General features: G+C 39.4%; 1 protein-coding gene across 4 annotated transcripts in view; it reads right to left on the reverse strand.

Annotated features, from left to right (window-relative positions):
• Positions 1-24,280, reverse strand: part of PALM2AKAP2 (PALM2 and AKAP2 fusion) — a 320,690-nt gene that overhangs the window by 156,750 nt on the left and 139,660 nt on the right. For 2 of the 4 annotated variants that reach the window (XM_089488588.1, XM_089488587.1), the window contains exon 6: positions 18,098-18,199. In XM_089488588.1, coding sequence (XP_089344714.1) covers positions 18,098-18,199 — 102 coding nt within the window. Of the gene's footprint in view, positions 1-10,950; positions 11,760-18,097; positions 18,200-24,280 lie in introns of those variants that run through there. The other 2 variants (XM_089488592.1, XM_089488591.1) reach the window with 2 other exon arrangements.

A 24,280-nucleotide genomic window follows, 5' to 3' on the forward strand; every position in this document is an offset into this window, starting at 1 on the left:
AGAAAAACCTGCAAATGTGTGAGGGTTTATCCCATGACATTTCCACAAACCTGAAATAATGCGAAAACAAAGCAAATGCAAAGGGGAGAAAAACGACACTGTTTTACTTTCAGAAGTTCCCAAAAGTAAAAAGGAGTCATTTTTCTTCTTTACATTCACGTTGTTTTCACGTTATTTCAGGTTTTCAAAAATGTTGTATGATAAACCTCCTACATTTGTGTTTTTTCTACTTTAAATCTACTTTAAATCCCATTTCCTAGCAGGCTTCCTCTGGTGTGGTAAGGTCCATAGGAGGTTAAGACCTGCAGACTGACTGCTCAGGGGAAAAGGGCCTTTCATGTCCACTCCTGTTAAGATCTGTTCTTCTCCTTGTAATGGTTATGTCTTTAATTGCTTTTAATTTTATTGATTGTTTACAGTAATTGTATATTAAATTTTTGTATGATGTATCATCATCAACTTTATCTTTATCTTTTTTTAATGTTTGTAAAAGCTTGTGAGTCCCAGTTTTGGAAAAAGGTGGGGAATAATAATAATGATAATGATAATAATAATAATAATAATAATGCCGCAGCCCAGAGTTGGGACAAGGCTTTAGGGACACACATTTGCTGAAAGAACAAGTAACCCTAAACCACCAGGCTGAACTAGCAGTAAGAAGGGAGTAGCAATACAAAAATGTGGCTATCATAAGCTGTAGTTCTGGTTGAGTATTTAATCCATCTTCATCCTTATTGATGATGTAGTCCTATATTTGTGAGAGCCAGTGTGGTTTAGTGGTTTGAGAGCTGGGCTATGACTGTGAAGACCATGGTTCGAATCCCTGCTCGACCATGAAAAGCCCCTGGGTGACCTTGGGCAAGTCACACTCTTAGCATCAGAGGAAGGCAAAGGCAACCCTCTCTGAACAAATCTTACCAAGAAAACCTTGTGATAGGTTCGCTTTAGGATCGTCTTAAGTTGGAAACTGTGTGAAGGCACAGGACAACAACAATACTTGTCTACTCAAAGGGGTCCATTGGAAGAGCCTTTTTAAAAAACCCTTTAAATTGTACATGCTGCATCCTGTAAGTTGCTGGAAAGCCTGGCTGGAGGGTGATTGTCATAGGTTCTGTATTCTTTCACTACTCTTATTTAGACACACAGGGTTCGCTCTCTTCTTCTTAGTCCCGCCACCTCTCCTCTCCTCCTGACCCGAAATCAGAGGTAGATATTGAAGGAGCCCACTGGGATCTACTCTTGCCACTGCTAGTGCTTTTTCCTTTTCCTCAATAGACATATCCAGAATGGATGATAGATGGTTTTGATCTTCTTCCTCCATCCCTCCACTGCCTTCAGACCCTTCCTGAAGCCGACTCCACTTGCTTGGACAAGATTATTGTTATCGCTGCGTTGAAGCAAAAAAGCACTTGGGGATCTAGCTTCAACTCTCCACTGAGCCATAAATCACACTGGGTAATTTTAATCCAATTCCTCTCTTTCAGCTTGACATAACCCACAAAGATGTTGTTAAGATAAATTTGGGAATGGGAGGGCCACAACATGTCATTAAACACACTGGTAGATGTGTTGGATATAAAAATTCATAGAAATGAGAGCATCAGGATCCACCTCTAGGTCCCAGGCTCAGGCCAGGGATGCTCCTAACCTGGCAATCCCTATACCCAACCTTTCATCCTTCATTTATAGCCCCAGCCAACTTGGCCAACAGTCAAGGAATTGTGGGAGCTGAAGTCCAGAACATCTGGAGGACCAAAGGCTGGGAACCACTGGTCTATGCTCACCATCAGCAGCAACATATATCCATAGTCAAAAACAGTCAACATACTTATTTTTAAAATTTCTGCACCACTTCAAATGAATCTCTCTTTTCCTCCCAAGACAGCAAATTGAATGAGGAAGGAACTGACCATTCTATCACCCACCCTTTCTTAAGAAAGGGAATTGTTCAAATGGTTTTACTAGAGAAGTGCTGAGAATAATAAAATATTTTTGACATTATTTATTTCGCTTAGCTGTTTTTGTTTATTTGGGTTCCCAAATATTGATGCTTACAGCCTTTGGCTAGAATGCCCCTGTGGCCAGCTCTGCCATAAATGGTTACCTGTACAGACCAGCATGTAATGCCATCACCAGATGACTAGGGCATAATGCCCACTTTTACATATGGCATCATTGCAGATGATGGCTTATAGCTGATTTCCAGTAGGATGAAGTCCCATTTCTGTTTCCAAGTATGCCTTTTTGGATCAAAAAGGAGACTGAAAGAGAATGTTGTGTTTATGCAGCTTTGGTGCCCAGCCTCATTGGTTGAGGAGTGGCGTGGGAGAGGATTAAAATCAAAAGAGTGCTAAGGCAATCTGTCCAAAGGTACATCATACCTACTTTTGTCATTCATTTAGATAATATCACAAAGGCAAACTGGAGAATTTATGTAAACATATACTATACAGTACATCAGCCACAGGAAACCAAAAGAGAAAAAAACCAAACAAACCCAACAACCCTGTAATTCTTTTCTTTCTGTATCGATATTCCTTTAATTGAAAGGGGATGCTTGGTAGTATAGTGGTTGTGTTTTTACATTTCTTTCTTTCCTTTAATCAGAAAAAGGATGTAATAATGTAGCAAGAAAAAAGAGAGACATAGAGAGAAAGAGAGTGAGGGAGACTTCATGAAAGCAAAGGTAAATCTGTAGAAACTTTGAAAATATAAAATATAAAAAATGTACAGGTTGTTTTTCTCCTAGGAAAACATGTTGAAAAGATTTTTTTTTCCTCTTGTATTTTAAAATTTCTTTACAAAAAGTTAAGGCGAAATATCAACTGTGCCAAACTCTCACAAATGTAATCCTTTCTGCCTATAGTTCTTGCTTAAAGTATTTTTTCCCCCCTGTGCTGGAATTAAAGATAATCATGGTACAGGTTAAGCAGATATATAAACCTAAGCTCTTGAAGGCTGTATCTCCAAGAAGCGCTAGGGATTGAAACTACCACAGGATTCACCTTACAATTCCCAGATTTCTTTTTTTAAAAATAATTATTATTGAAGTTGGATAATAAAACTGGCACAAAATGTGTAATCTAGATGATTACTGGCCATTAACTCACATTATGAAACCACTTTCTGTGTCTTTCATTGATGGGTCTCTTTGTTTTCTACCTGTACTTTCCATCACTTTAGTTTCTGGAGGTAAAGCAGAGTGAGTGAAAAAATAAAAATATTTTGAAATGTAGTGATTTCCTAACAGTATGTACTGTACAGTACTAATCTTGTTGCTCCTGTTCACATGTGGTTTGCGCCATCCATTTTCATGTGGAGAACTCAAACTGTAACCTGACATTGAAATCAATGGGTCATCCTCTAACAATCTGGAACATATTATTTTAATTTTGCTCCAAAAAATTAAATAAGATAAAATCAAAACAAGCCTTCTCTCTACTGGACAAGCTTATAAGAGCTTGTGTTCATTTTGGGATGATGTTTTGGGTACGTTTTCCAAAAATTTCATTTGCAGAAAATGGTAGTTTGCACATAATAATACATTTTGCACAAAAACAATTGTATTTTTTTTTAAATCTCTTTTTGTGCAAAACATTGCCTTTTTCAAAAACTGCAATGATTTTGCACAAAATTGTATGTCAAAGAAGCACTGGTGTTTTTGCTCCATCACAAAGGCAAAAAGGTCTCGTGGCAATTCACAATATTTTTGGTGGGATATCTAAACAGGTCATCTTTTCTTATCATGGCATTTGGAAATACGATTTATATCTCTACAATACCAGAATCATTTGAAGGTTGGGATGATAGGCTCCATATTCACTTATTTAAATGCACTTTACATTTTTAATGGAATTTTGGACTGCAGATTTAGGTTGGAACCTAACTGAATACTGATAACTCTATCCTATGCTCTGCCCTGTGACGCGACTATTGATGGATCCAATATGTTTAGTCCGGTAGGGAGAGAGTTGAGGTGTGCCAACAAATCTTTCCTGGAGCATTGCAGATTGGTGCACAACCCAACAGAACAGTGGTTCCCAACCTGTGGGTCGGGACCCCTTTGGGAATCAAATGACTCTTTCATGGGGGTTGCCTAAGACAATTGGAAAACACCTATTTAATTACAGTTATGAAGTAGCAACGAAAATAATTTGATGGGTTTGGGTCACCACAACATGAGGAACTGTATTAAAGGGTCGCAGCATTAGGAAGGTTGGGAACCACTGCAATAGAACATTTGTGTAAGAATATCTCAGGTACCTCCTCATGTAAACTAATAAAAAGCCCATCCACATTGTGAAGTGCCCATTCATGAAAGTATAAAGCTTCTATAAGAGTCTGGCCCATAGCAGGGATAGGATGCAGACAATGTTAGTTGAGATGTAGATGAAATCATGACTAACTTTGGGCCAGACCAGACCAGCGCTAAAACCTGTATATTTGTATTTGTTTCAATTTTGGAAATTTGACATGTGTCACAGTTTTGTGGGGAAAAGTCAGAGATAACTATCATCATCATCATCATCCATTGATTTTAATTTATTCCATTGATTTCAATGAGGTTTAAGTTTGATTAAATTAGTCTGAATTCAGCCCTTTAGAAAAATATCAAACTGACGGGCTCAAATTCTTTTGGAAGAAATTGGGACAGCAGGGATAAATCTCTATATATCTTGAGAACCGCCTGTTGGGTTCAGTCAAATGTAAATATGCTTAACTTCAGTTGAATCGTTTCTGCTATTTCCAGAAAATTATTGTGCTTGAAAAGGAACTAGTCTTTTGACAAATATGAAAGACTTCATTTTAGACAATATTCTAAAAATAGGAGTTTATCTGGTTTAACCTTGGCATTGGCAAATCTATGTTGCTGGACCATTAAGGACATTATTAAAATATAAACATAAATCAGTGAAAATCAGTTTTCTGTTGTATCCGATAAAATATCTAATTCTTGTGCTCTGTTTCTAACCTCTAAGGATTAAACTTTGTGATGCTCTCACTTCTTTCATTAACTTTGTATGGATCACAGTTTAATGCTGAATGAATGAAATTGCTGCAAGCCATCAGTCTTATTTTATTAACCTGGAAACAAATACCTAAACAATAGTAATACACAGGCTAGTATGATAGTGAGAGCTGTAGCTGCACACCACATTCTGCTTCCCCTTCACTGAATATTAAATGGAAAGCTGGAAATGCTGCCCAGGATGCATAATATCAATAAATCCTTTGGTTCTGTTGTTAGGTTATATAAAGGATATTTTAACTTAGGAGGATGTTGAATTGATTCTGATAATAACAACAGTAGCAATACCTGAAATTACAAGATGGTGGAAAGCATGAGTTTCCTAATAAAATGGACCTTATATGGATATGGAAAATATGGAGTGTGTTACACTAAAAGAGGATGGGCATCATAAGGACCTCCAAATGTCATGGGAGAGCAGCCCCCAGCATTCTTTACCACAGGCTATGCAGGCTAGGACTGCTGGGACGTGCAGTCTAACAACATCTGGAGATTGGATAATTCCTATCATGCATTAAAACAAACAAACAAACAAACAAACAAACAAACAAACAATCCACAGAAGGGAACTATTGACAAGTGAATAGGAGCCATTATCAATGAGTGTAACAAATGCAGGGGGCAGTAGGATATCTTTGGCTGCAATCCTCCATGTTCTTATCTGGCAGTAAGACCCTTTGAACTTAGACTTATGTCTGAATAGACAACTATAGGATTACACTGGTAATCTCTTTGTGCCACTATAAATCCATTTTTAACTGTTCACTGATTTGTGAATATGTGATATTTCCAAGCATTCATTTGAAAACCATATACTCTATTAATAGAAACGAGTGAGAGAATCCATTCCACAACAGTGTGGTCTACCTTTTCAGGGCTGTGATCCCAAGCATGTTATGCCAAAGTAATTTTAACTGAACACAAATGCAACATACTACTAAGTAAATGTGTTTAAAAGCAAACTGTGGTATAATCTTGCAATCTTGTAAATCACACTGTGTTTGTTTTAGTATTCCTTACATGAAACGTTACTGTGCAGTGACATCTTCCATAATGGCACAGAAAGAAAAGAGTTCAGAGCACAATTTTTTGTTCTACATAATGTTTAAAGCTAACTGTTGATACAGTAAAAGCACCATCCAAGAGAGAACAGATACACTGCTGTCAGTTTACAAGACGACTTGACTGGTGTTTATGGTCTTTCAAAAGACTTACTAAATTTCTCCTTGGCTGAAGTTATTTTAATGCCACAGGAGGCATGGTTTCTAATTTGAATGTAACGCAGACTGCTATCAGTCAGGAATTTCTCTTCAAGAAGAGCAAGAGGGGCATACATCATAGGTGGAGTCACCGTAGTCGAGATATGGATCAGTTATTTTTCATCAACCTCATAGTGGATTCACCCATCCATTAGCTGCACTTTCCAAAATCCATTCATCTGTTGAATGTTCATGTGAAGTACCTTGAGGAAGATCACCTATCACCTGTAATAACCACTGCCCAATCTTGATTTTACACGAGCAAAGGCTTGTTAGAACACACCCATAAGGGCTTCAAATGAAAATGAAGATGGAAAAAGTAAAACTCTACAGGTATAAAATTTGTCACACATTAATTGATCAGAAATTATCATAATGGGCATCTCTTTAAACGTCACCCATGGAGAACATGGCAGTCAGCTCTAGGCTCTTATAGTCAGTTTTTTGCCCATCTTTTGAAATTTTACTGTGGGGACAAGTGAACACTAAAACAGAATATATTTGATGTTATTTGAATATGGGGTTTCCTATAACCCTCAGTCATCCTGCACTACAGTGCTCCCCTTAAGACTCAGGTTTAGTTGCAAAATTCACAGAAAGGTTGGCCTACAATGCAGGCATTAGGAATGGAAACACTAAGGGGCTGTACAAACAGCTCCAAACGGCAGCCTCCAGCTGCCCTTTCATCAGCCAGATTGGGGCTGTGGCAACCGCACTCTGCAGCCCCAATCCAGCCTTTCCAGGGTGTGATAGCCACAGCGCCAAGGCTATATGGCGCTCCTTCAGTGCTGCGTCATGTGGACGCAGCTCCGGAGGAGTGCCATGATGTCATGTGCCCTACGGAGCAGTGCACGGCATCACAGTGCCCTGAGGGGTGGAGTAGGGGTGTGCATCATGTGGACGCGATGCCCCAACTCTGCCCCCAGGCCGGCCATAATGGCTGGTCTGAAGAGCCCCTAAGTTCCCACATGTACTGCAGATATAATCCAGTTTGATACCACTTTAACTGCCCTGGCTCAGTGCTAGGGAATCCTGGGAACTGTAGTTTATTGTGGCACCTTAGCACTCTGACAGAGAAAGCTAAATGTCTTCCAAAACTATAGTTCCCAGAATTCTCTAGCACTGAGCCAGGGCAGTTAAAGGAGTCTCAAACTGGATTATTTCTGAAGTTTTGGACCTATTTGAAAAATATTCAGAAATAATTTAAAAATGTGTTTCTTCAGTGTTGGGAAACTCAGATCTGGGAAAACCTGTACTGATGAGAATTTTTGCAATTTGGGACTTATTCTGCACAAAATTCACACTGCATTTTTTGGTGGATTTTGCCCCTAAGGGGCGGTCTGCAGCCACCTCCGTCTGTGTTGGATTGGGGCTGTGGCAACTGCACACTGTGACCTCAATCTGGCCATTCCAGGGCAAAAAAAGGAGCTACAAAAAGTGGCTCCTTTTTGTGCCCTGGAAAGGGCACAATAGCCATGGCACCATGGCTTTAAGGCACTCCTTTGGTGCTGTGTCATGTGGATGCAGTGCCAGAGGAGCATTGTTATGGCACATGCCATGTGGAGTGGTGCATGGCATCACATCGCCATGGGGGTGGAGTCAGGGTGTGCGTTGTATGGATGCCACACCCTGACTCCGCCTCAGGCCAGCCTTAATGGCCAGTCTGCACAGCCCCTAAGTCCCCAATTATACAATTTTCTGCACAAGAAACAGCATTTTCTGCTTGGGAATAATGTTTAGCAAAGGTTGCTTTCTGCACAAAAATATCACATGTGAATTTTGCACGGAATAAGTACCAAACTGAAAATAGTCTGACATTCCTGCAGCAGAAAGAAGACTGCTAAAATTACTTGTTGTTTTCTTCAAGCATGAAATTGGCACACACTTAAATCCATAGAAGGTATTCTATAACCTTACTACCTGCTCCACTGAAAAAGTCCTCTTATTTCAGCTACTTAGCCTATATCGCTTTTAAAATGACCAATGAATAGGTAGGAGAAAAAGAAGTCCTAATAAATGTATTGGCTTTTGAGTAGGGTACCGTTTCCTTCCAGCTAATATAACATACTGTATAAGTAGGATGTCCCATACCATTTTCAGCAAAACCATGATGGAGTGAAACAGAAGGAACCTACTGTCATTGTCAGCTGCTTGGCCTCAGTCAGGAGAAAGTGAGATGTCTTTCATTGGGGAGACTGGAATTTATTGGGGTTAGGAAACACCCCACAATTTAAGGAGTGTATATTTCATTTTATTTTAATTTATCTGGTTTTTAATTCCTTCCCTTATTTTATTGCTATTCCCTCTTCTGGCCCTATGTAGTTGAGTGGGGCACACTAGATTTTGCAAACACAGACTTTGGGACATTTTTAAAACCCACAACACACCAGAATCCTCTTTAGGCTAAGGAAATACTTCAAAATTTAAATGATGTGTTCAGCCTGATGAAAGAGAGCTGGAGCTTAAAACGTCCCTAGGGTTTAGTGCAGGTACTGTCTAGATGTTGTTTGTCCACAGTATCTATCATCCCTGACCATCAGTCATGCTAGCCTTGGCTGATGAAACTGGAGTCCAAAACCATCTGCAAAGCCATGGCTTTCCATCACTCAGGGTTAAAAGAAATTTCACAATCAAATAATGGTCAGATCTTCCATATAATGTTCCCATTTCTCCACAGTGAACAAAGGATAGAGACACAGCATGTGAGCCAACGACCTGCTCTTGTTCTCTCTTGAGGGCCAATCCTGGGGAAATATAGTGTCTGAATATGCCAAATGAGGAAAAAAAGGCAAGGTGCTTACCCTTGATTTTGTACCTTTGTGTGATTCACAGAACATTTCTTTTTGATGAAATAGAGAAAACTAAATAGTGTTTTGCCAAAGTTTTACAAATAAACAAGTAATATTTGGGAAGAAATATGAGTCACTTTAGATAAATGAAGTCCCAGTTATCTGGATTTACTATCATGATTTGTTTTAGAAGCAGGGCCTGGAAAGTTGCTCAGACCGATGCAAGAAGCCAATGTCTCAACTTGACCTATTCTTTTGGGAAGGTGGGTTTCTCTTTTCTACTTGAAGAACTGCTCTATGAATGCTTAAAGACTGTATACTTCAGACCAACAGATCTTGCTTCTCAGGAAGCCATGGACATCTTTGTTTGGCTCTCCAATTCTTAGAATCAAAAGTGACACCCACCACTTTTATATGAAACTTATTTGATAACTTGAGCATTGGATTCTTCTCCCCTGGAGAAAAAAAATGTACACTTTTCTGACAGTTTCTCTAGGAACAGTCTCAGATCCTATGATCGTTATTGTGGGTACATATTCTAAGTAAACAACAAAAGAATACTTCACATTCCATGGTTGCAGCAAGCAGGCACATATGTAGGGCACTGTTACTTAAAGGCAAGTCATTAAAATCAGTGCCTACATTTAAGTTGTGGCACCTGCTGGATCCCATTTTCACGACATGTTTATTTCAGTTTGAATGTAGGGAACAGATGCACAATACTGTAAGCTGGAAGATTTAAACAAGGCCAAAAGCAAATTAAAATAATAATAAAAAACAAAACAAAAACAAAAGTGAACAACCACTGTAGGTGGAAATCAAACCAAAAAACACTTTTTAGTTGAACATGACTGTTATTTTCTGTGTCACAAAATAAACACCTAGCCTGTCATCCAAGACAAAGCTGCATGCATACCAGTCCCACTGAAGCTAACAGTATTGCCCACACTGAAATCTGTCCAAATAGGAGATATTTAGTAAATGCTACTGCTAAGAAACATCAGTGCTTCTCACTGAAGCTTGTGTGAAGCTTCCCACTGGAGGCTCTAGGAAAATGAAGGGAGGTTGCATAGCAGCAGCACTTGTTGGGATGAGTTTAGAAAAATCCCTATTGGACTTCAGTTCCTAGAATCTCACAACTGGTATGACCAGGGGTCATGCTAGCTAGGGACGTCTGGGAGCTGTAGCCCTAAAAGAAACTTTTCGAAGCCCTGGTTGAGCCTACTCTCTGTGACCCCCCATCTCCCTCCCCCTCTGTTCCTTGTGCTCTTTCTTCTCAACCTTAGTAGATTTCCTAGAACTTTTCTGAGAGCAAACCTTATCGAACAGCTTCCAGAGTTCAGAAAAAAAAAAAACAAGTTGTAAAATCCATGGTGGAAGGAAGGGCATGAATTTTGTGATATCAAAACAACATGCCCCAGTAAAAAATAAAACCTATTTATTATTATTATTTTTTAAAAAAAGAACATTAAAATGCAGTTTAAGGCTCACATGGACGTGACACTTAAAAGAGTCCTGCAAAATCCTTGGAGGCTGATCACACTTGCTTGATATAGAAAAACAATTCTTCATATACATTTATATGTTTCATAAATATATGCAATACATAAATATGCATATATCAACACACATCCATGTATGCATATTCATATATTATATATAGATAGAGATAGATCTGTTTTCAAACATGAAAGTGTTTCTGTGTATGTGTGTCTACTTTCATTTTTCTCTCTCACCCTTAAAAAACAAACCTAAAACAGTGCATTTGGTGAGAAATCATACTTTCCAGGATTCATCTCCCTTGAAGAACTAGAAAAAACAGAGCAACCCAACTGCAAGGCAATGGAGGCAGTCACTTCCAGTTCACAGTATTGCAGTTAGAAAAAAAATACAGTGAGGTCTAAGGGAGTGATGGAGCACGAGCTGCTCGGAAGAAGAGGAAGAAAGGAAGAGGTGGTCACATGACAATACAGCACTGACAGCGCTTTTTCTTTTCTGTACCTGGGATTTTTTCCATTGGGAGACTTTCATCTTTCCCCTCTGGTGAGGAGGGCTCTGTTGTGTCCGACAAGGGTCTCCCAGAAACCAGCTCAGCAGCATTCCCATCCATGGTGGACACATCAGTCACCGTCTTCTCCCGTAATGACTTTTCATCATCTTCATCAATGAGGACGAGTTCGGCCTTGATTGTCTCATCATAGCCCAGCACCTTTTTTGTCTCATCTTCATCGTCAATATTTTGGTAACCCATAAATATCATTGTTACTGGGTGGTCGGTGCTGGCTTCGGGAACTTCATCCCCAGAGAGTTTTGCTTGGTGTCGAGGATTCCCGGAATGCCTTTTGCTAGGCTTGCGCACCATCTCTAGTTTTGCTTCCTTGAAAAGAATCTGTTCCTTTGTGTGGCTGAGGGTTCCATCTGCTATTGATACAGTCCCTCCTTTAATGCCTGATTGTCCGGCCTTCTGAATAAGTTCATCTACATCCTTTGAGCTTAATTTATGCACTCCATTTTCTACCACTGTGCCTCCAGAGTGCATCTCATAGACTACTTTGGTACCATCATCATAGACTTTGATTCCTCTTTGATGGGCAGCCTCTAGGCCAATGGGGGATGTAGAGAGAATCTTGGTCTCTCCTGTCTGTTTGTCTTTCTCCACATTAATTTCCATGCTGTATAAAGCTTGAATGGAAAGAAGAGAGGAAGTGCATGTTACAACAACAAAAAGCATGTGAATGGTTAATTGCCAAACAGACAAGCAGACAACTGTTCCCCCAAAGAAGCTGTTCCCTACAGTGCCAAGCAGTCTAGGTTAGAAATGTGGTGGATACTACAAAGAGAAGCAGTTGTTATTCTAGATCAGTCAATGCAACTGGTGCTAGTCATACTTTCAGAACAGATAACTTCCTCACATTATCTGTGTTAGGTGCAACAAACAAAGAAATCTACAACCTTGTCTCCATCGGGAATGTTAAGGCCTATGTCCGTGCCCATTATGCAAGCTTTGGCTGCAGTACTGACAATCAGCTGGTTCACACCAGCTCACCCAAACAGGTTGTTAAAATTTGTCAGGTTTGCAGACCCACCTATGTGTGGGCAGAAAATTGCTGTGTCTCCCCCTGACTAGAACATGCTTTGATTCATTCCCAGCAGCTCCCTCCAGCAACAGCAGCCACAGCAAGCCAAAGCTTTCCCATCTAGCCTTGGCTCTGTCACAGCAGCCACCAGGAATAGCTAAGGAAGAGGAGAAAAGGAGTCAGTTTCTGCCTTGCAGGCAGTCTCCTTGGGGGAAGAAAATGCAGGCAAGAAAGAAGATAGGAGGAAGAGCAACAGAGAATGACAGTGAGAGTGAGAGGAAATGTCATCTGGAGAGCACCAGGCCCCAATCCCCCCAGTCCCCTCTACGGCAGGCAAGCACACATCCACATACATTTTTCCAATGATGAATCATATAACAATTAAAAACTTTTGGTTAACATGTACACATTTGGGCAGAAAATAGATAGAACCGGTTGTTAATTCTTTTGAACTGCATAAAGCACTGAGGGTCATGTGGGAATGTCCAGTGACACAGAGAATATCTTCAGCAGTTTCAGAGGTGCCTTCAGGTGTTTGTCAGTGCCACAGTGCCAGATAGGTTGCATTACAACTCTTATCTACCTCTACCCAACACACTCAATGGTCATGTATGGTAGGCCATTGGGATTTGTTGTACAACATCTCTGGAGGGCACTGGGATGGGGAAGGTGCCAATTGGCATCCACATCAGGATGAGCTCCTCTGTAGCATCCAAAGATGGAGATTTATAGCTTATAGCATCACTGTTAACAAGGATCAAGGAGTGTGGATATATTTTAACCGATATACCAATGTATAGATAAAAGCAGGGTGTATGTTATGTGATTTTGCAAGTGTGCAGAGAAACTGCAGGATGTGGTACAGTTTGCCAGGAATTTCATCTTTAATTAACCAAGCAATGTATAGCTGCAGAAGAAATAGGGATGGTGTCATTGTGTTCTGGCACAATCTCAGAAGCCAAAACAACTTCACAAAAAGAATTCTAATAGTCAGGTGTTAACTTCAGTGCCCTATATAGGATCCTATTCTATCACCAGCTGAAACAGATCTATGCAAATAAAGGAAGTAATGTAAACCTTCTTGGGCTACTCAGCTTGAGCTAACATTTATAGTATACATTATACACAACCCTGCTTTTAGAATGTTGAAGTATAAATGGCTCCAATGGCTCCTAATGCCTAAAGCAGAAGGTGGCTTGAGGAGTCATTTAGTCTAACAAAGAAGAATAGCTTCTAATGGAATTATGGGTTATGTTTAGTTGTGTTTAGGCCAAACAAAACTACTACAAATTGTATGTCTTTCATGCAAGTTTGCCTGGTAAACATATAAGAATCCTTCTCAAGAAAAAAAGTAGACTGTTTCATGGAGAGAAAGAAAGGCTGAGAACCACTGCCTTATACAAATGGCTAAATCCCCTGGTACCAATGGGGATATTTTAATCTATGCATTCTAGTGATGTGGAGCAGGGCACAGCTTAGATTCTTTAGGAGGGGGAACAGGTAAATCTCTCAGTGCCCTGTATTTCACCGCATGTTTTAAAGAAAAACCTGTGCATAGTTACATTCTATCTTAAGTGAATTCTATTTTAACTGGCTACTGTTGGCCAAAGCTCACTGAATTTGGCTTACTTGTGTACATAGAATCAGACTGTAAACTACCTTCTAAAAGCAAATAAGTTAATAAATTGGTATAAGTAAAGAAAGAATAGAAAGAAGCATTTGTCACAGGCATGCTCATATGTTTGAAAGAGTACTGATTTGCAGTGGACTAGGTTGCCTGTGATCTAGTTTGTAAAAGAAAACATCTTGCCATTTCAATGGATTTAACTAACATGTCAAGGAAGGATAATGACTACTTGTGCATTCACAACCAGTTGTGGGTGATTTTACTGTGCTGTTTCATGAGAATTTCAGTCCAGATGGCCACAATGAATGCATTCAAAATACCTTGACCCAACACAAAACTCTCAGAGCTTGGAAAGGTACTTTATAAAAGAATTAGTTGCAGTTAAAGCCCCTCCAGTAGTTAGTTACTATTTTCAACTATCTGAAAATGTGTTACTTTTGGAGAACTAGAAATAAATGGTTGCTTTCTAAAAGTCACTTTTAGTTACTTAGGGCCTGAATAGACAGGCCAAAATAAAGCTGCTTCGGGTCACTTTGGAAGTATGCTGTTTAAATGATGCATGCATCCTAAGAGGCCAGATGTCCCGCCAAAGCCACGCTCCAGTCCTAAGGATTGGAACACAGCTTTGGCGCAGCTTCTGGCCTCTTAAGATGCATGTGTCATTTAAATAGCATACCTCCAAAGTGACCCGAAGCAGCTTTATTTTGGCCTGTCTGTTTGGACCCCTAGTTGTTTAACATACTATAAGTCACAGGTCTGTGGTATAAAACACATTCCCCTCTCATTCACACTGCCACCATCTCCATACCCACAACATTATAAGAGGCAGATACACAAGGCACAACACAAGCCAACACTTGAACCATGGGATGTTCTCGTCCACCACTCAGTGAAGTCACACCATGCAACTTTAAAAGTAAACAAAAAGATGCAATTGCACCACAAAGGAGCAAAGTTATTCTCCATTAACTTACAATAGTAATGTAATGAAGTTATGCATTTGTTATTCCAAGCATTCTGCTGTGTTCATTGGTATGATAAAGGATTTGTTGTTATGTGTCTTCACATTTACTCGGACATAGGGTGAACTTACCATAGGTTTTCTTGGCAAAACCTATAGAGAGAGTTTGTCATTGCTCTTCTATGTGGCTGAGAGAGGGGGACTTGCTCAGCATCAACCAGTGGGTTTCCATGGCTAAGCAGGGATTTAAACCATGAGATCCCAGAGTACTAGCACAACACTCAAACTGCTGCACCATGCTGGCTACTGAAGATATATTAAGCAACATGGTTTTAATTGGTTTATTTGGTCTAGCAGGGGCTACCTAATCTATGTTGGTGTTGGCTAATTTCTGTATTCTCAGTGGCATATTACTGGCTCTGTAAAAAAAGACAGCATCACCAGGAAGGAAAGATGTTTGAACAGTTATGTCTCTACAGATTCTGATGTATACTGCTCTGATCTGCACATGCTGGAATAATGTATGGTTCAGGATGTGGCTATTCCACCAGAATTTGCACTTTCAAATTTGCACATTCAACTCAAGCACTCAGTTTGGGAACAGTTCTCAGCTTGACAATATATATTTTGAGATAAAACATATTTTGAGTGCTTTTAGAAAAAATAGGTTCAGAAGTTTGCATTTTAAGAGAAAACATATTTAGGAATACATACTCAAACATGGGTTGTAACATCAATATTATTACTGATTTCTTTTGAACTGCAGATGAATGCCAAATAAAATGGATTTATGAGTGAACACTTGAGAAATTGACATGGGTTGGAAATACAAAGACGCTCCCATTCGTATCTAGCAGTAAGGTGTTTACAGATATAGAGGAGAGGCAGCAAAAAGGTGGATTTCCTGAAAGAGTCCTGTGTGATGTAGAAACCCTACAGTGAGGATAAAAAAAATCCTATGAAGGTATCCAATTTCTCTTCCTTAAAAATGAAACTGTGAACAGTTTTGATAATATATGTGGCAGAAGCACTGAAAGAAGCAAGGTAAAACCACTTCTGGGACTAGATCCAACTATTGCGGGCCAACAGTTAGCAACTGCTCTTCTACAATTTGCACAGTGTGTTCCATAATACAACAAACAGTTTCTGGATTAGACCAGATGATCAAGACTCTCTTATGACGCCATTATCATGAAGCTATCCAGATGACCTTGGGAAACTTACAAGTGAGGACATGAGGACAGCAGATGTTCTCTCTTGTTTGTCCTCAACAGAGCTTGGAAAGAGTTTTGGGAGAAGGGCTACAATTCCCAAAATCAGCCAGGATATATGACAACTATCCATGTTGGTCAAGAGATTCTGGGTACAATTCCCTCTGGAGAGCAATGTTGAATCTGACCCATCAGTTGTGTGAGTCCATTAAACTACTCCATGTACCATACCACCAGGTCAACATCACACTGTGTGAGCCACCCTCTGTATCACAAACTGAGCACTCATTTTGTATATTTCACATGTAATGTTGCAGTCGTACATCCATTTACATTCCAGGACTAAGTCACTTTAGTGAGAGTCACTTTCTAATATACCTTCTTTGTATTCTTAAGACTGCAGCCTAAGTATCATAAAAATCATTCATGTCAAAAATTTTACTCACGCTTAAGATAAATGTTTTCAGACCAAAATATATATTTTAAAAAATAACTTTCTACTGTAATAAGATTTTTGTCACCCACTGCCCGAAATTCAGCTTCTTTGACTATATACTGCCCCCAATCTTTTTTCACAGTTTTCTTAATATTTATCATTGCATTTTCTGTAAAATTATGTTCTCAACCAGTTGTGTGGAGGAAGAATTGTAAGCAGGAATTGTGAGGTCCCTTATTAACCCACTGTTTATATTACATTTTAGATAGATGTAGCCATGTTATTAAGACCCCAACCCTTTTGTCCATGTTTTTTCCTTATGTGGAGACAGAACAAAGATCTCTCCACTGACTTGAAGAAACTCTAACAGAGACATACTCTTTTTCGTACATATAAAACTACAGTCGTGACTTCTGATTCACAGGGGATATGCTCTGGATCCCCCTCCCGAATCGGAAAAAGTGCAAATATTGCAACCCCATTGTTTTTAATGGCCGCACGCTCCTGCACACATCACATTTTGTGCCTCCTGGCTTCCCATCCACAGAAATTCAAAACTACAAAGGGGAAGTCAGCGAATTCAAAGGAATAACTGTACATGAAATTCTGGAATTCATATTCAAAACAAATAAATGAAATGCAATAATTTGTGTTCAGTTGAAAGAAAGAAAAAAAATAAGAAACTGAGAACTACCCAATCTATTAATTTTTCACAATATTTTTAAAGACAGATTAAGTTATACTGTATAGTTTTGGGGGTATTGCTGCACACAGTGGTATCGTCCCAGTTCTCAGCCAATGAAATTGTGGGCTCCTAAGCATAAAAACAATAATCCATTTAGTGTTGATGAGACTTGGGTTCTTTTGGATTCTACCCCTCGAAAGAGTTGGACACCTTTGTGTTCTGTCTGTTTCACAATTGTTTTTCCAAACACTTGAAACATCTATTATGTCTGAAAACAAAGACATTTAGATTCAATTTTTTTGCTTCAAATCTACATTTGAGTCTTTGTATGAAGACTTGACAGAGAGTCATTTTCATTTTCAGGTGTTTCTAAGAGAAAGCCATATTTAATGTTGCTGCTATTTTTGGCATGCCTGTCACTGAGTTTCATTGAGATCTATGACATGTAGGCTGCAGTTCTACAAATACTAACTTTGTATCAAGCGCCATTAAATGCAATGGAACATTGAAGTAAAAGAAGTACAGGATCAAGTTTTTAGACCTTTCTTTGTGCCCATGACCACTGATTTCAGTGATACCTTATCATGCCTTAATCGTCTTTTTTTCTTGTACTCACAGTCATTTACCATTACTCCTAGAGTCAGGCTTATGTTAATGTTTGCATAATAAGCTTATCTCGAATGGTCCTCCTGCATATATTTTTGAGCAGCCAGAACAAAATGGCTTAGTGTTCCTATTTGATGGTTTATATGCATGTTTGAAATGTCTTTTCTCTCACATTAACTCACTGAAGCTTTAACCATTCAATAAATAAATAAAGACAGATGAATAGATAGAAGATAAATAGACAGAACATAGAGAAACATCTCTTTAGGTTGCCTGCTAGTGATGTCAAGTAATTACGTTGTTTCCTTCAACTTAAAATGCTGCTGGGTGTTAGTCCCAAGAAATCTAATGATGTTTTAAAAAGTTAAGGTATAGTCTATGGGCTGAAAGAATAAATGGTGCTCTGCTGAGACTTACCAGTTACCCTGCTTGTCCTGTCTTTCCCAGGAATTGACTCTGCGGCTCGTGAATAGAGGGATGTGAGTTCGGGGATCTGGGAGTATATGTAATTTACTGCATCTGGTTGTTAGAGAACAGGAAATAGAATTAGATATAGCCTTATGGACCCCAGAGGCTTCACTGCTTAGACAGCAAAGTTCCTAACTTCTCATCTTGAACAATAGCCATCAGAAGCTTTATCCTACATAATTGGATCAAAACAAGCAAAAAGCAGAGTCATTGTGCTTTGACTGCCATTCAGTAGCTGAGTGGTGTGTGTGTGTGTGTGTGTGTGTGTGTGTGTGGTGGGACAGAAAGGCCAGATGACTAAAATATTTTTAGTTGTGTGCACACAAAAAACATGTCACGAGGTTCTAGATTTTATCAGGTCAGTGACCTCTGAAAATAAAAATACAATACAAACCAATCTTGCCTAACACGAAGAATGAATAATGTACAATATATCTCTAGCATGAATAATAGTTTTCATTGCTAAGGTGTGAGTTCCTTCCAGTGTAGTAAAAATTATAGGTTTTTTATTCATAAGCTTTGTGCATGTGTTAATTTTCTTCTATAGCTACATGTGTTACTAAGGAGATTACTACATGTGGCTTTTAAAATGCAATTAGACCCAGAAAAAAGCAGCTTTGGTGACACCCATCACACAATGTCACTTCTGATCTGTTGCTACTGCATTTCTCCAAGCATCATTAAGGGTTCACTTTCATTGATGGGGAAACCCAGCAAGGAGCCTTTCCCTAACTCTTTTTTCTTTTCTTCTTCTTTTTTCTTTTCTTTTTTTAAAAAAACCTTAAAGCACAGTAGCAGAGGTCTGGAACTGCACAGAAAAGTGAATATAAAAATAAATAAAAATACAATTTAAAAAAATGGAACATATGTTAAGTAGGGCATAAGGCAGGAAGATGTGGTTAAGGTGGAATCAGGATGAAAACATAATGGTGGCAGTCATACAGCTGCAGAGACATGTGGTGAATCCAAACATTTGCATTGGCAAGTGCAACTGCGGTGAGAATGGGGCTCATGTGGTAAAGACCTAAGTAATACTTGCATTCTGATATAGCTAATTATATTTTCATGGGGCTTTAGTGCAGTAACACTGATTTATTCTTCTTTTACCAAATGGGTTTTATGTAGCCTACAAAAGTAAGAAAGCAGTTCTTAAACATTTTAACACAGAGAATCTTCTTGAATGGAGAAAGCCTGGCCTCAATTATCCATTCCCAGGTAGCTTCCTAACTACACTAGTGAATGTCTGCATTTGTAGACTTGCCTTTGAAGACAGTTTAGAAATAACAGTGGAGAATACAGGGCTAGTTTGCTAAACTCACTGGGTAAAAAGAATACAATTATGTCAGTGTCTAAATAACTTTCAGTTAGCTACAGACATAAATCTTTATTACTGCATTCTAGCATGCAAGAACAAATATTTTCAAAACTTTTCTCTCTGTCAAAGGAGATTCTGTGAGGTTTTGTGCATCTTTCTTTCTTTCTTTCTTTTTTGCATTGGGGACTTCTAAGTGAGAATTTTGTTTGTCTTTTGTGCAAAACCCTTGGTTTTTCATGTAGAAAGAATTGTTTTGTGCACAAAAAGTGTACTTAAGCAAAATCCTCTGGTTGTGCACAAAATGGTTTATAATGGAAAATCAGGAATCAGTTACAGCTAGCTGATGATTCTGAGAGTTGTGCTCTAGATGAGTAACTTTTTTAAAACCACTATTTAGTTTTCTACACTGGAGTGGCAACTGTGTAGTACCAGGGAAGTTAAAACATCAAAACAACAACAACAACCGGACACTGAAAAGAGAATAAAGTCAGTTGTCAAGTGAAACTCTTTGTAGAACCACAGAAAAGATTATAGCTGAAATCTTGCATTGGGAGATTTACTTCAGGCACACAGGTATGCCTGTATCTATGCCCCCCAGCTTTTAAATGATGCAGCCCATTATAACACAAGTCATTTCCATGCTGTTGGAGACCTAGGGGACCAGTGGAGATGTATCAAGGTATTTCCCTGTATCTAAAAATACTGCAACAGGTATTTGCACAGGGACCTGTGGAGTTCTTTGGACAGTCCCAGCAGATGATATCCTTTGACTTCATTCAGCTTCAGGAAAGTACATGCATCTCTGCCAGTCCCCCTACAACATGGAGATAACCATGAAGGGAGGAGGCTGCAAATTTTGATTTTGGTCACCAAGTAAAGAATTTCAAAATTCCCAAAAAGTGGATTATGATAGTGCAAACTGGATTTATACTACCATAATTCACAAACAGGATGCCAGTCCATGTCCCTGCTCACCCACTGCCCTATTTCTGTTGGTGTGTGAGCCCAAAGAAATGTCTCTGTAGTTGATCTAAATGACTAAACAGATTCACGCAGAAGCAGCCAGTGCTTTAGGTATCCTGAACCCTGAAGTTTATGTCTTTCTAGATTACACCAGCATGTTTAATTGTGCTCAGAAACAGAAAGACAACTAATATAGTTGTTACTTGTTATCAGCTTTGGCTGATATGCCAACTGTGCCCCTTCCTATAACTGGAAGGTTTAGATGGTAGTGCATGCAGTGCTAACCTCAAGGCGGGACTTCAGCAATGTGCTCTACATTGGGCTACCTCTGTACCAAATTGGGAAACTACAACTCATCCAGAATATGTCAGCCAGATTGATAACGGGTACATCCACGAATGATTACATCACGCCAATCTTAAAAGCGCTCCACTGGCTGCCAATTATGTTCAGGGCAAGATACACGGTGTTGGTTATTACCTTAAAAGCTCTACATGGTTTTGTTTCAGGTTACCTACAGGATTGCCTTCACCTATTCAATCTGCCCTGTACACTCAGGTCCTCTGGAAAATTGACCTTTTTTGTATTGGGGACTGGCAACAGTTTCCCAGAGGATTTTTTCATCTGCTTCCCCCAGACTGTGGAATGACCTGCTGGAGGAGATATGACAGGTGAAAATACTGACTACTTTTAAAACACTACTAAAGACATATCTCTTCTGGCAGGCCAACCCAGTCAATTTTAAATCATTACTTTTAAATTGGTATATTATATGAGCATATTTAATGGTTTTATAGTATTGTATTTTAACTGTTGGTTTTATGTGTTATTTTTAATTGTGTTTTGTATTTTAACATGTTGTACCTTGAGCCTTATTATTATTATTATTATTATTATTATTGGGGGTCTTTTAGACCTGGCATACACACAGTTGGCCTTTGGTATCTGTTGAAGTTTGGTTTGAAGACCCCCATGGATACCAAAATCTGTGGGTGCTCAAGTTGCATAGTAAAATAATCATAGAATCATAATGGCATAGTAAAATAATGTCTCTTATATAAAAATGCAAAATCAAGGGTTGCTTTTTGGAATGTATATATTTTTGAATATTTTCAGACCACGGATGCATGAATCCGTGGATAAAGAATCCATGGATACAGAAGGGCAACTGTATTCCACACTGAGATTCCAGCCTAAACAGTGCTGCTGTTATTTTGCACTAACTATCATTTCCAGTCTTTAAATGCAGCATTACATACATGTTTTGCTATCATCTAACTAAGCTCCTGTTAACTGTCATCCTGTGAAGGGCAGAGAAGCTGCTGTAAGAAAGGAGGTGGCAGAAAACTTGCTGTCCTGACCTGGTTTGAACGCCACTTCAGCACAGCAGTAGAAAAGAAGAGGTTTCAAATTTGGATGACTGCCAGGCTTCAGGGCTGAAATCTTGTGAGAGAGATATGAAATCATGTCTCAAAAGATGTGAATTGAGCTGAGGCATATATGGTCTGTTTATGCATGAGTCAGCCTCAATGTGGCTGGGCAGGCAGGACATACAGATTGCACTGGCAAGTGGAGCTCCTCGGTTGGCCTTCCCTGGTGATACGGCTTGTGCACTTTGTGGCAGTCAAGGTAAGGATTAACCAGGTGGGCAGCAACAGTAGATGCTAGGAGTTGACCCCTGCTCTTGCATGACTAATTCCAGGGTTCCAGAATTGTTTTGAGGCAGCTTGGGTGCCATGCCACCATCATTGCATCAAGGCATTGCACTGGTGGGACCTTAGGTTTCCTAAATGGCTCCAGAATGAGGGCAGGATATTGGGCCTGCCAACAGTTCTCTCAGCACTGATGCTGGTCATTTTATTCCTGGGAGTGGTGTCCAAATCCAGGCTTATAAACAACCTATCTCTCCAAGGAAGGCTCTCTTAATCATGCAGCCGACCCTTCCTTGTGCTCAGCTGACTAGTCATCCTTTCAAGCATGAATGATAAAGGCATCAGGCTTCAGGGTGAACTTGGTCATGTGTAACATCAAGTCTTTCCAGGTGCTGCCAGTATGCCTATTAGAATTTTTAAAACTTAATTTTCAATGGTGCTTTCTGTTCGGACAAGGCTACGCCAATGGCAGCTCAACATCCTGTTTAGCCTTTGAACATTTTAGCACATTTCTGGTAGAGTGCCTGTGACCAAAAATGAGCAACTGTGTGATTAACTACTTTTGGAATAATTTCTTATTCACAGGGATTAAAGGAACTCCTGCAGGCCATACCATGTGGGTAGCTTTCATGAGTTGGGTGTTCCCTTAGCCCATGAAAAACAAGAGGGGGGAGAACCCTTTAATACCCTTATGGATGGAATTGGACATTACCACAGGGGATGTACCACCTCCTACAGGACAACTAACAGATGCTCCAGACTTTAGGGGAGGAGATGAGAGCAGGCACAGAGTCAGCATGGTGTAGTGGTTTGAACATTGGCATGTCGCATGACTCTGGCGACTGGGGTTTGAATCCCTGCTTCACCACAGAAATCTACTGAGTGACCTTGGGCAAGTCACACTCTCTCAGCCTCAGAGGGAGGCAAAGGCAAACCTCCATTGGACAAATCTTGCCAAGAAAACCTGTGACAGGTTTGCCTCAGGTTTGCCATATGCTAGATATGTCTTGAAGGCACACAACAACAGCAATAACTTATTGATATAATATAATAATTATTGTTATGGGAAAAGAACATAGTTGGGTGTGCTAGGCTAGGCCTAAGCAAAAACTTGGTAAATCATGGGCAACTACGAGGAATGGCTTAATCATGGAATATTAGATATATTGAGATTTGGTATCCAAAAGCATTCACTTAACTCTTTTTATGCAATGATTTCTTCTGTTTATGAAATGTAAAAAAATTGTAGCCTAAACATTATTAAACTGAAGATCATTCCTTCTTGAAAACAAAGATGTTATCAGTACATGGGTAACTGTGGCCAGCTAAAAGCTATACAGCATTCCCAAAAATGTTCTAGAAATCAGACGTCCTATGACACCCACTGAGTCTACATAGGAAAAGACAAGAATAACTCACCAGAAATGAATAGCATATCATCATTTAAATAGGTGAGCTTATGACTGCCTCATGGCTTCAAAATAAGGCATTACAAGTAAAAAATATTATTGACTAATTGATTGATTGAATTTCTATTCTGCCATTTTCCCGGAATGGGATCCTTATTTTTTGCATCAAACTATTAGAAGATGGGTAATGAGGAAATAACCATGATATGGATTTTCAAAACTAGTTCAGTAGTATAATATGTAATATTTCATCATTACTCTGAAAGTGTTGTTGTGATGGTTGGGAGCCATTTGAAATTTTTTAAAATATAAAAAGTAATGCAGAAGTGACGTGCTAACCCTTTTAGTAAAGAACAGTAATGTTAACAACTTAAAAAAAAACAAATAGGTGTCGCAAATTACAGTAACAAAATTAATAGCCCCAATCTGGGCCCTATTAAAAATGTTTTTGATGTGCACACTTCAAATTAATTCTGTTTTGCTTTGAAATGTTGAAACTGGAATTTTACTGAATGTTTAGGATTCAATGCCTGGAACAAATAAGTTTATGGCACGGGGCTTGGAGAATGGGAACGGAGCGGAAGGGAATGGGAAGGGAATGGAACAGGGGAAAAACACATACTATCACATGAGAGAACGCCACCAATGCCACCGGGGGTCCCCAGTCCATTCCTCATCCATCTCACAGCAGCTGATTTTGAAGAACTGTCCAGAATCATCTGCAGAACATTCTGCTGAGGGATGGATGGGGAACGGACTGGGGACTCCTGGCAGCATCTGCAGCATTCTCCCA

This window comes from Sceloporus occidentalis, unplaced genomic scaffold (genome assembly GCF_023333645.1).
Source record: "Sceloporus occidentalis isolate IW3139 unplaced genomic scaffold, rSceOcc1.0.p SCAF_1, whole genome shotgun sequence".
In the NCBI taxonomy this organism is placed as follows: domain Eukaryota; kingdom Metazoa; phylum Chordata; class Lepidosauria; order Squamata; family Phrynosomatidae; genus Sceloporus; species Sceloporus occidentalis.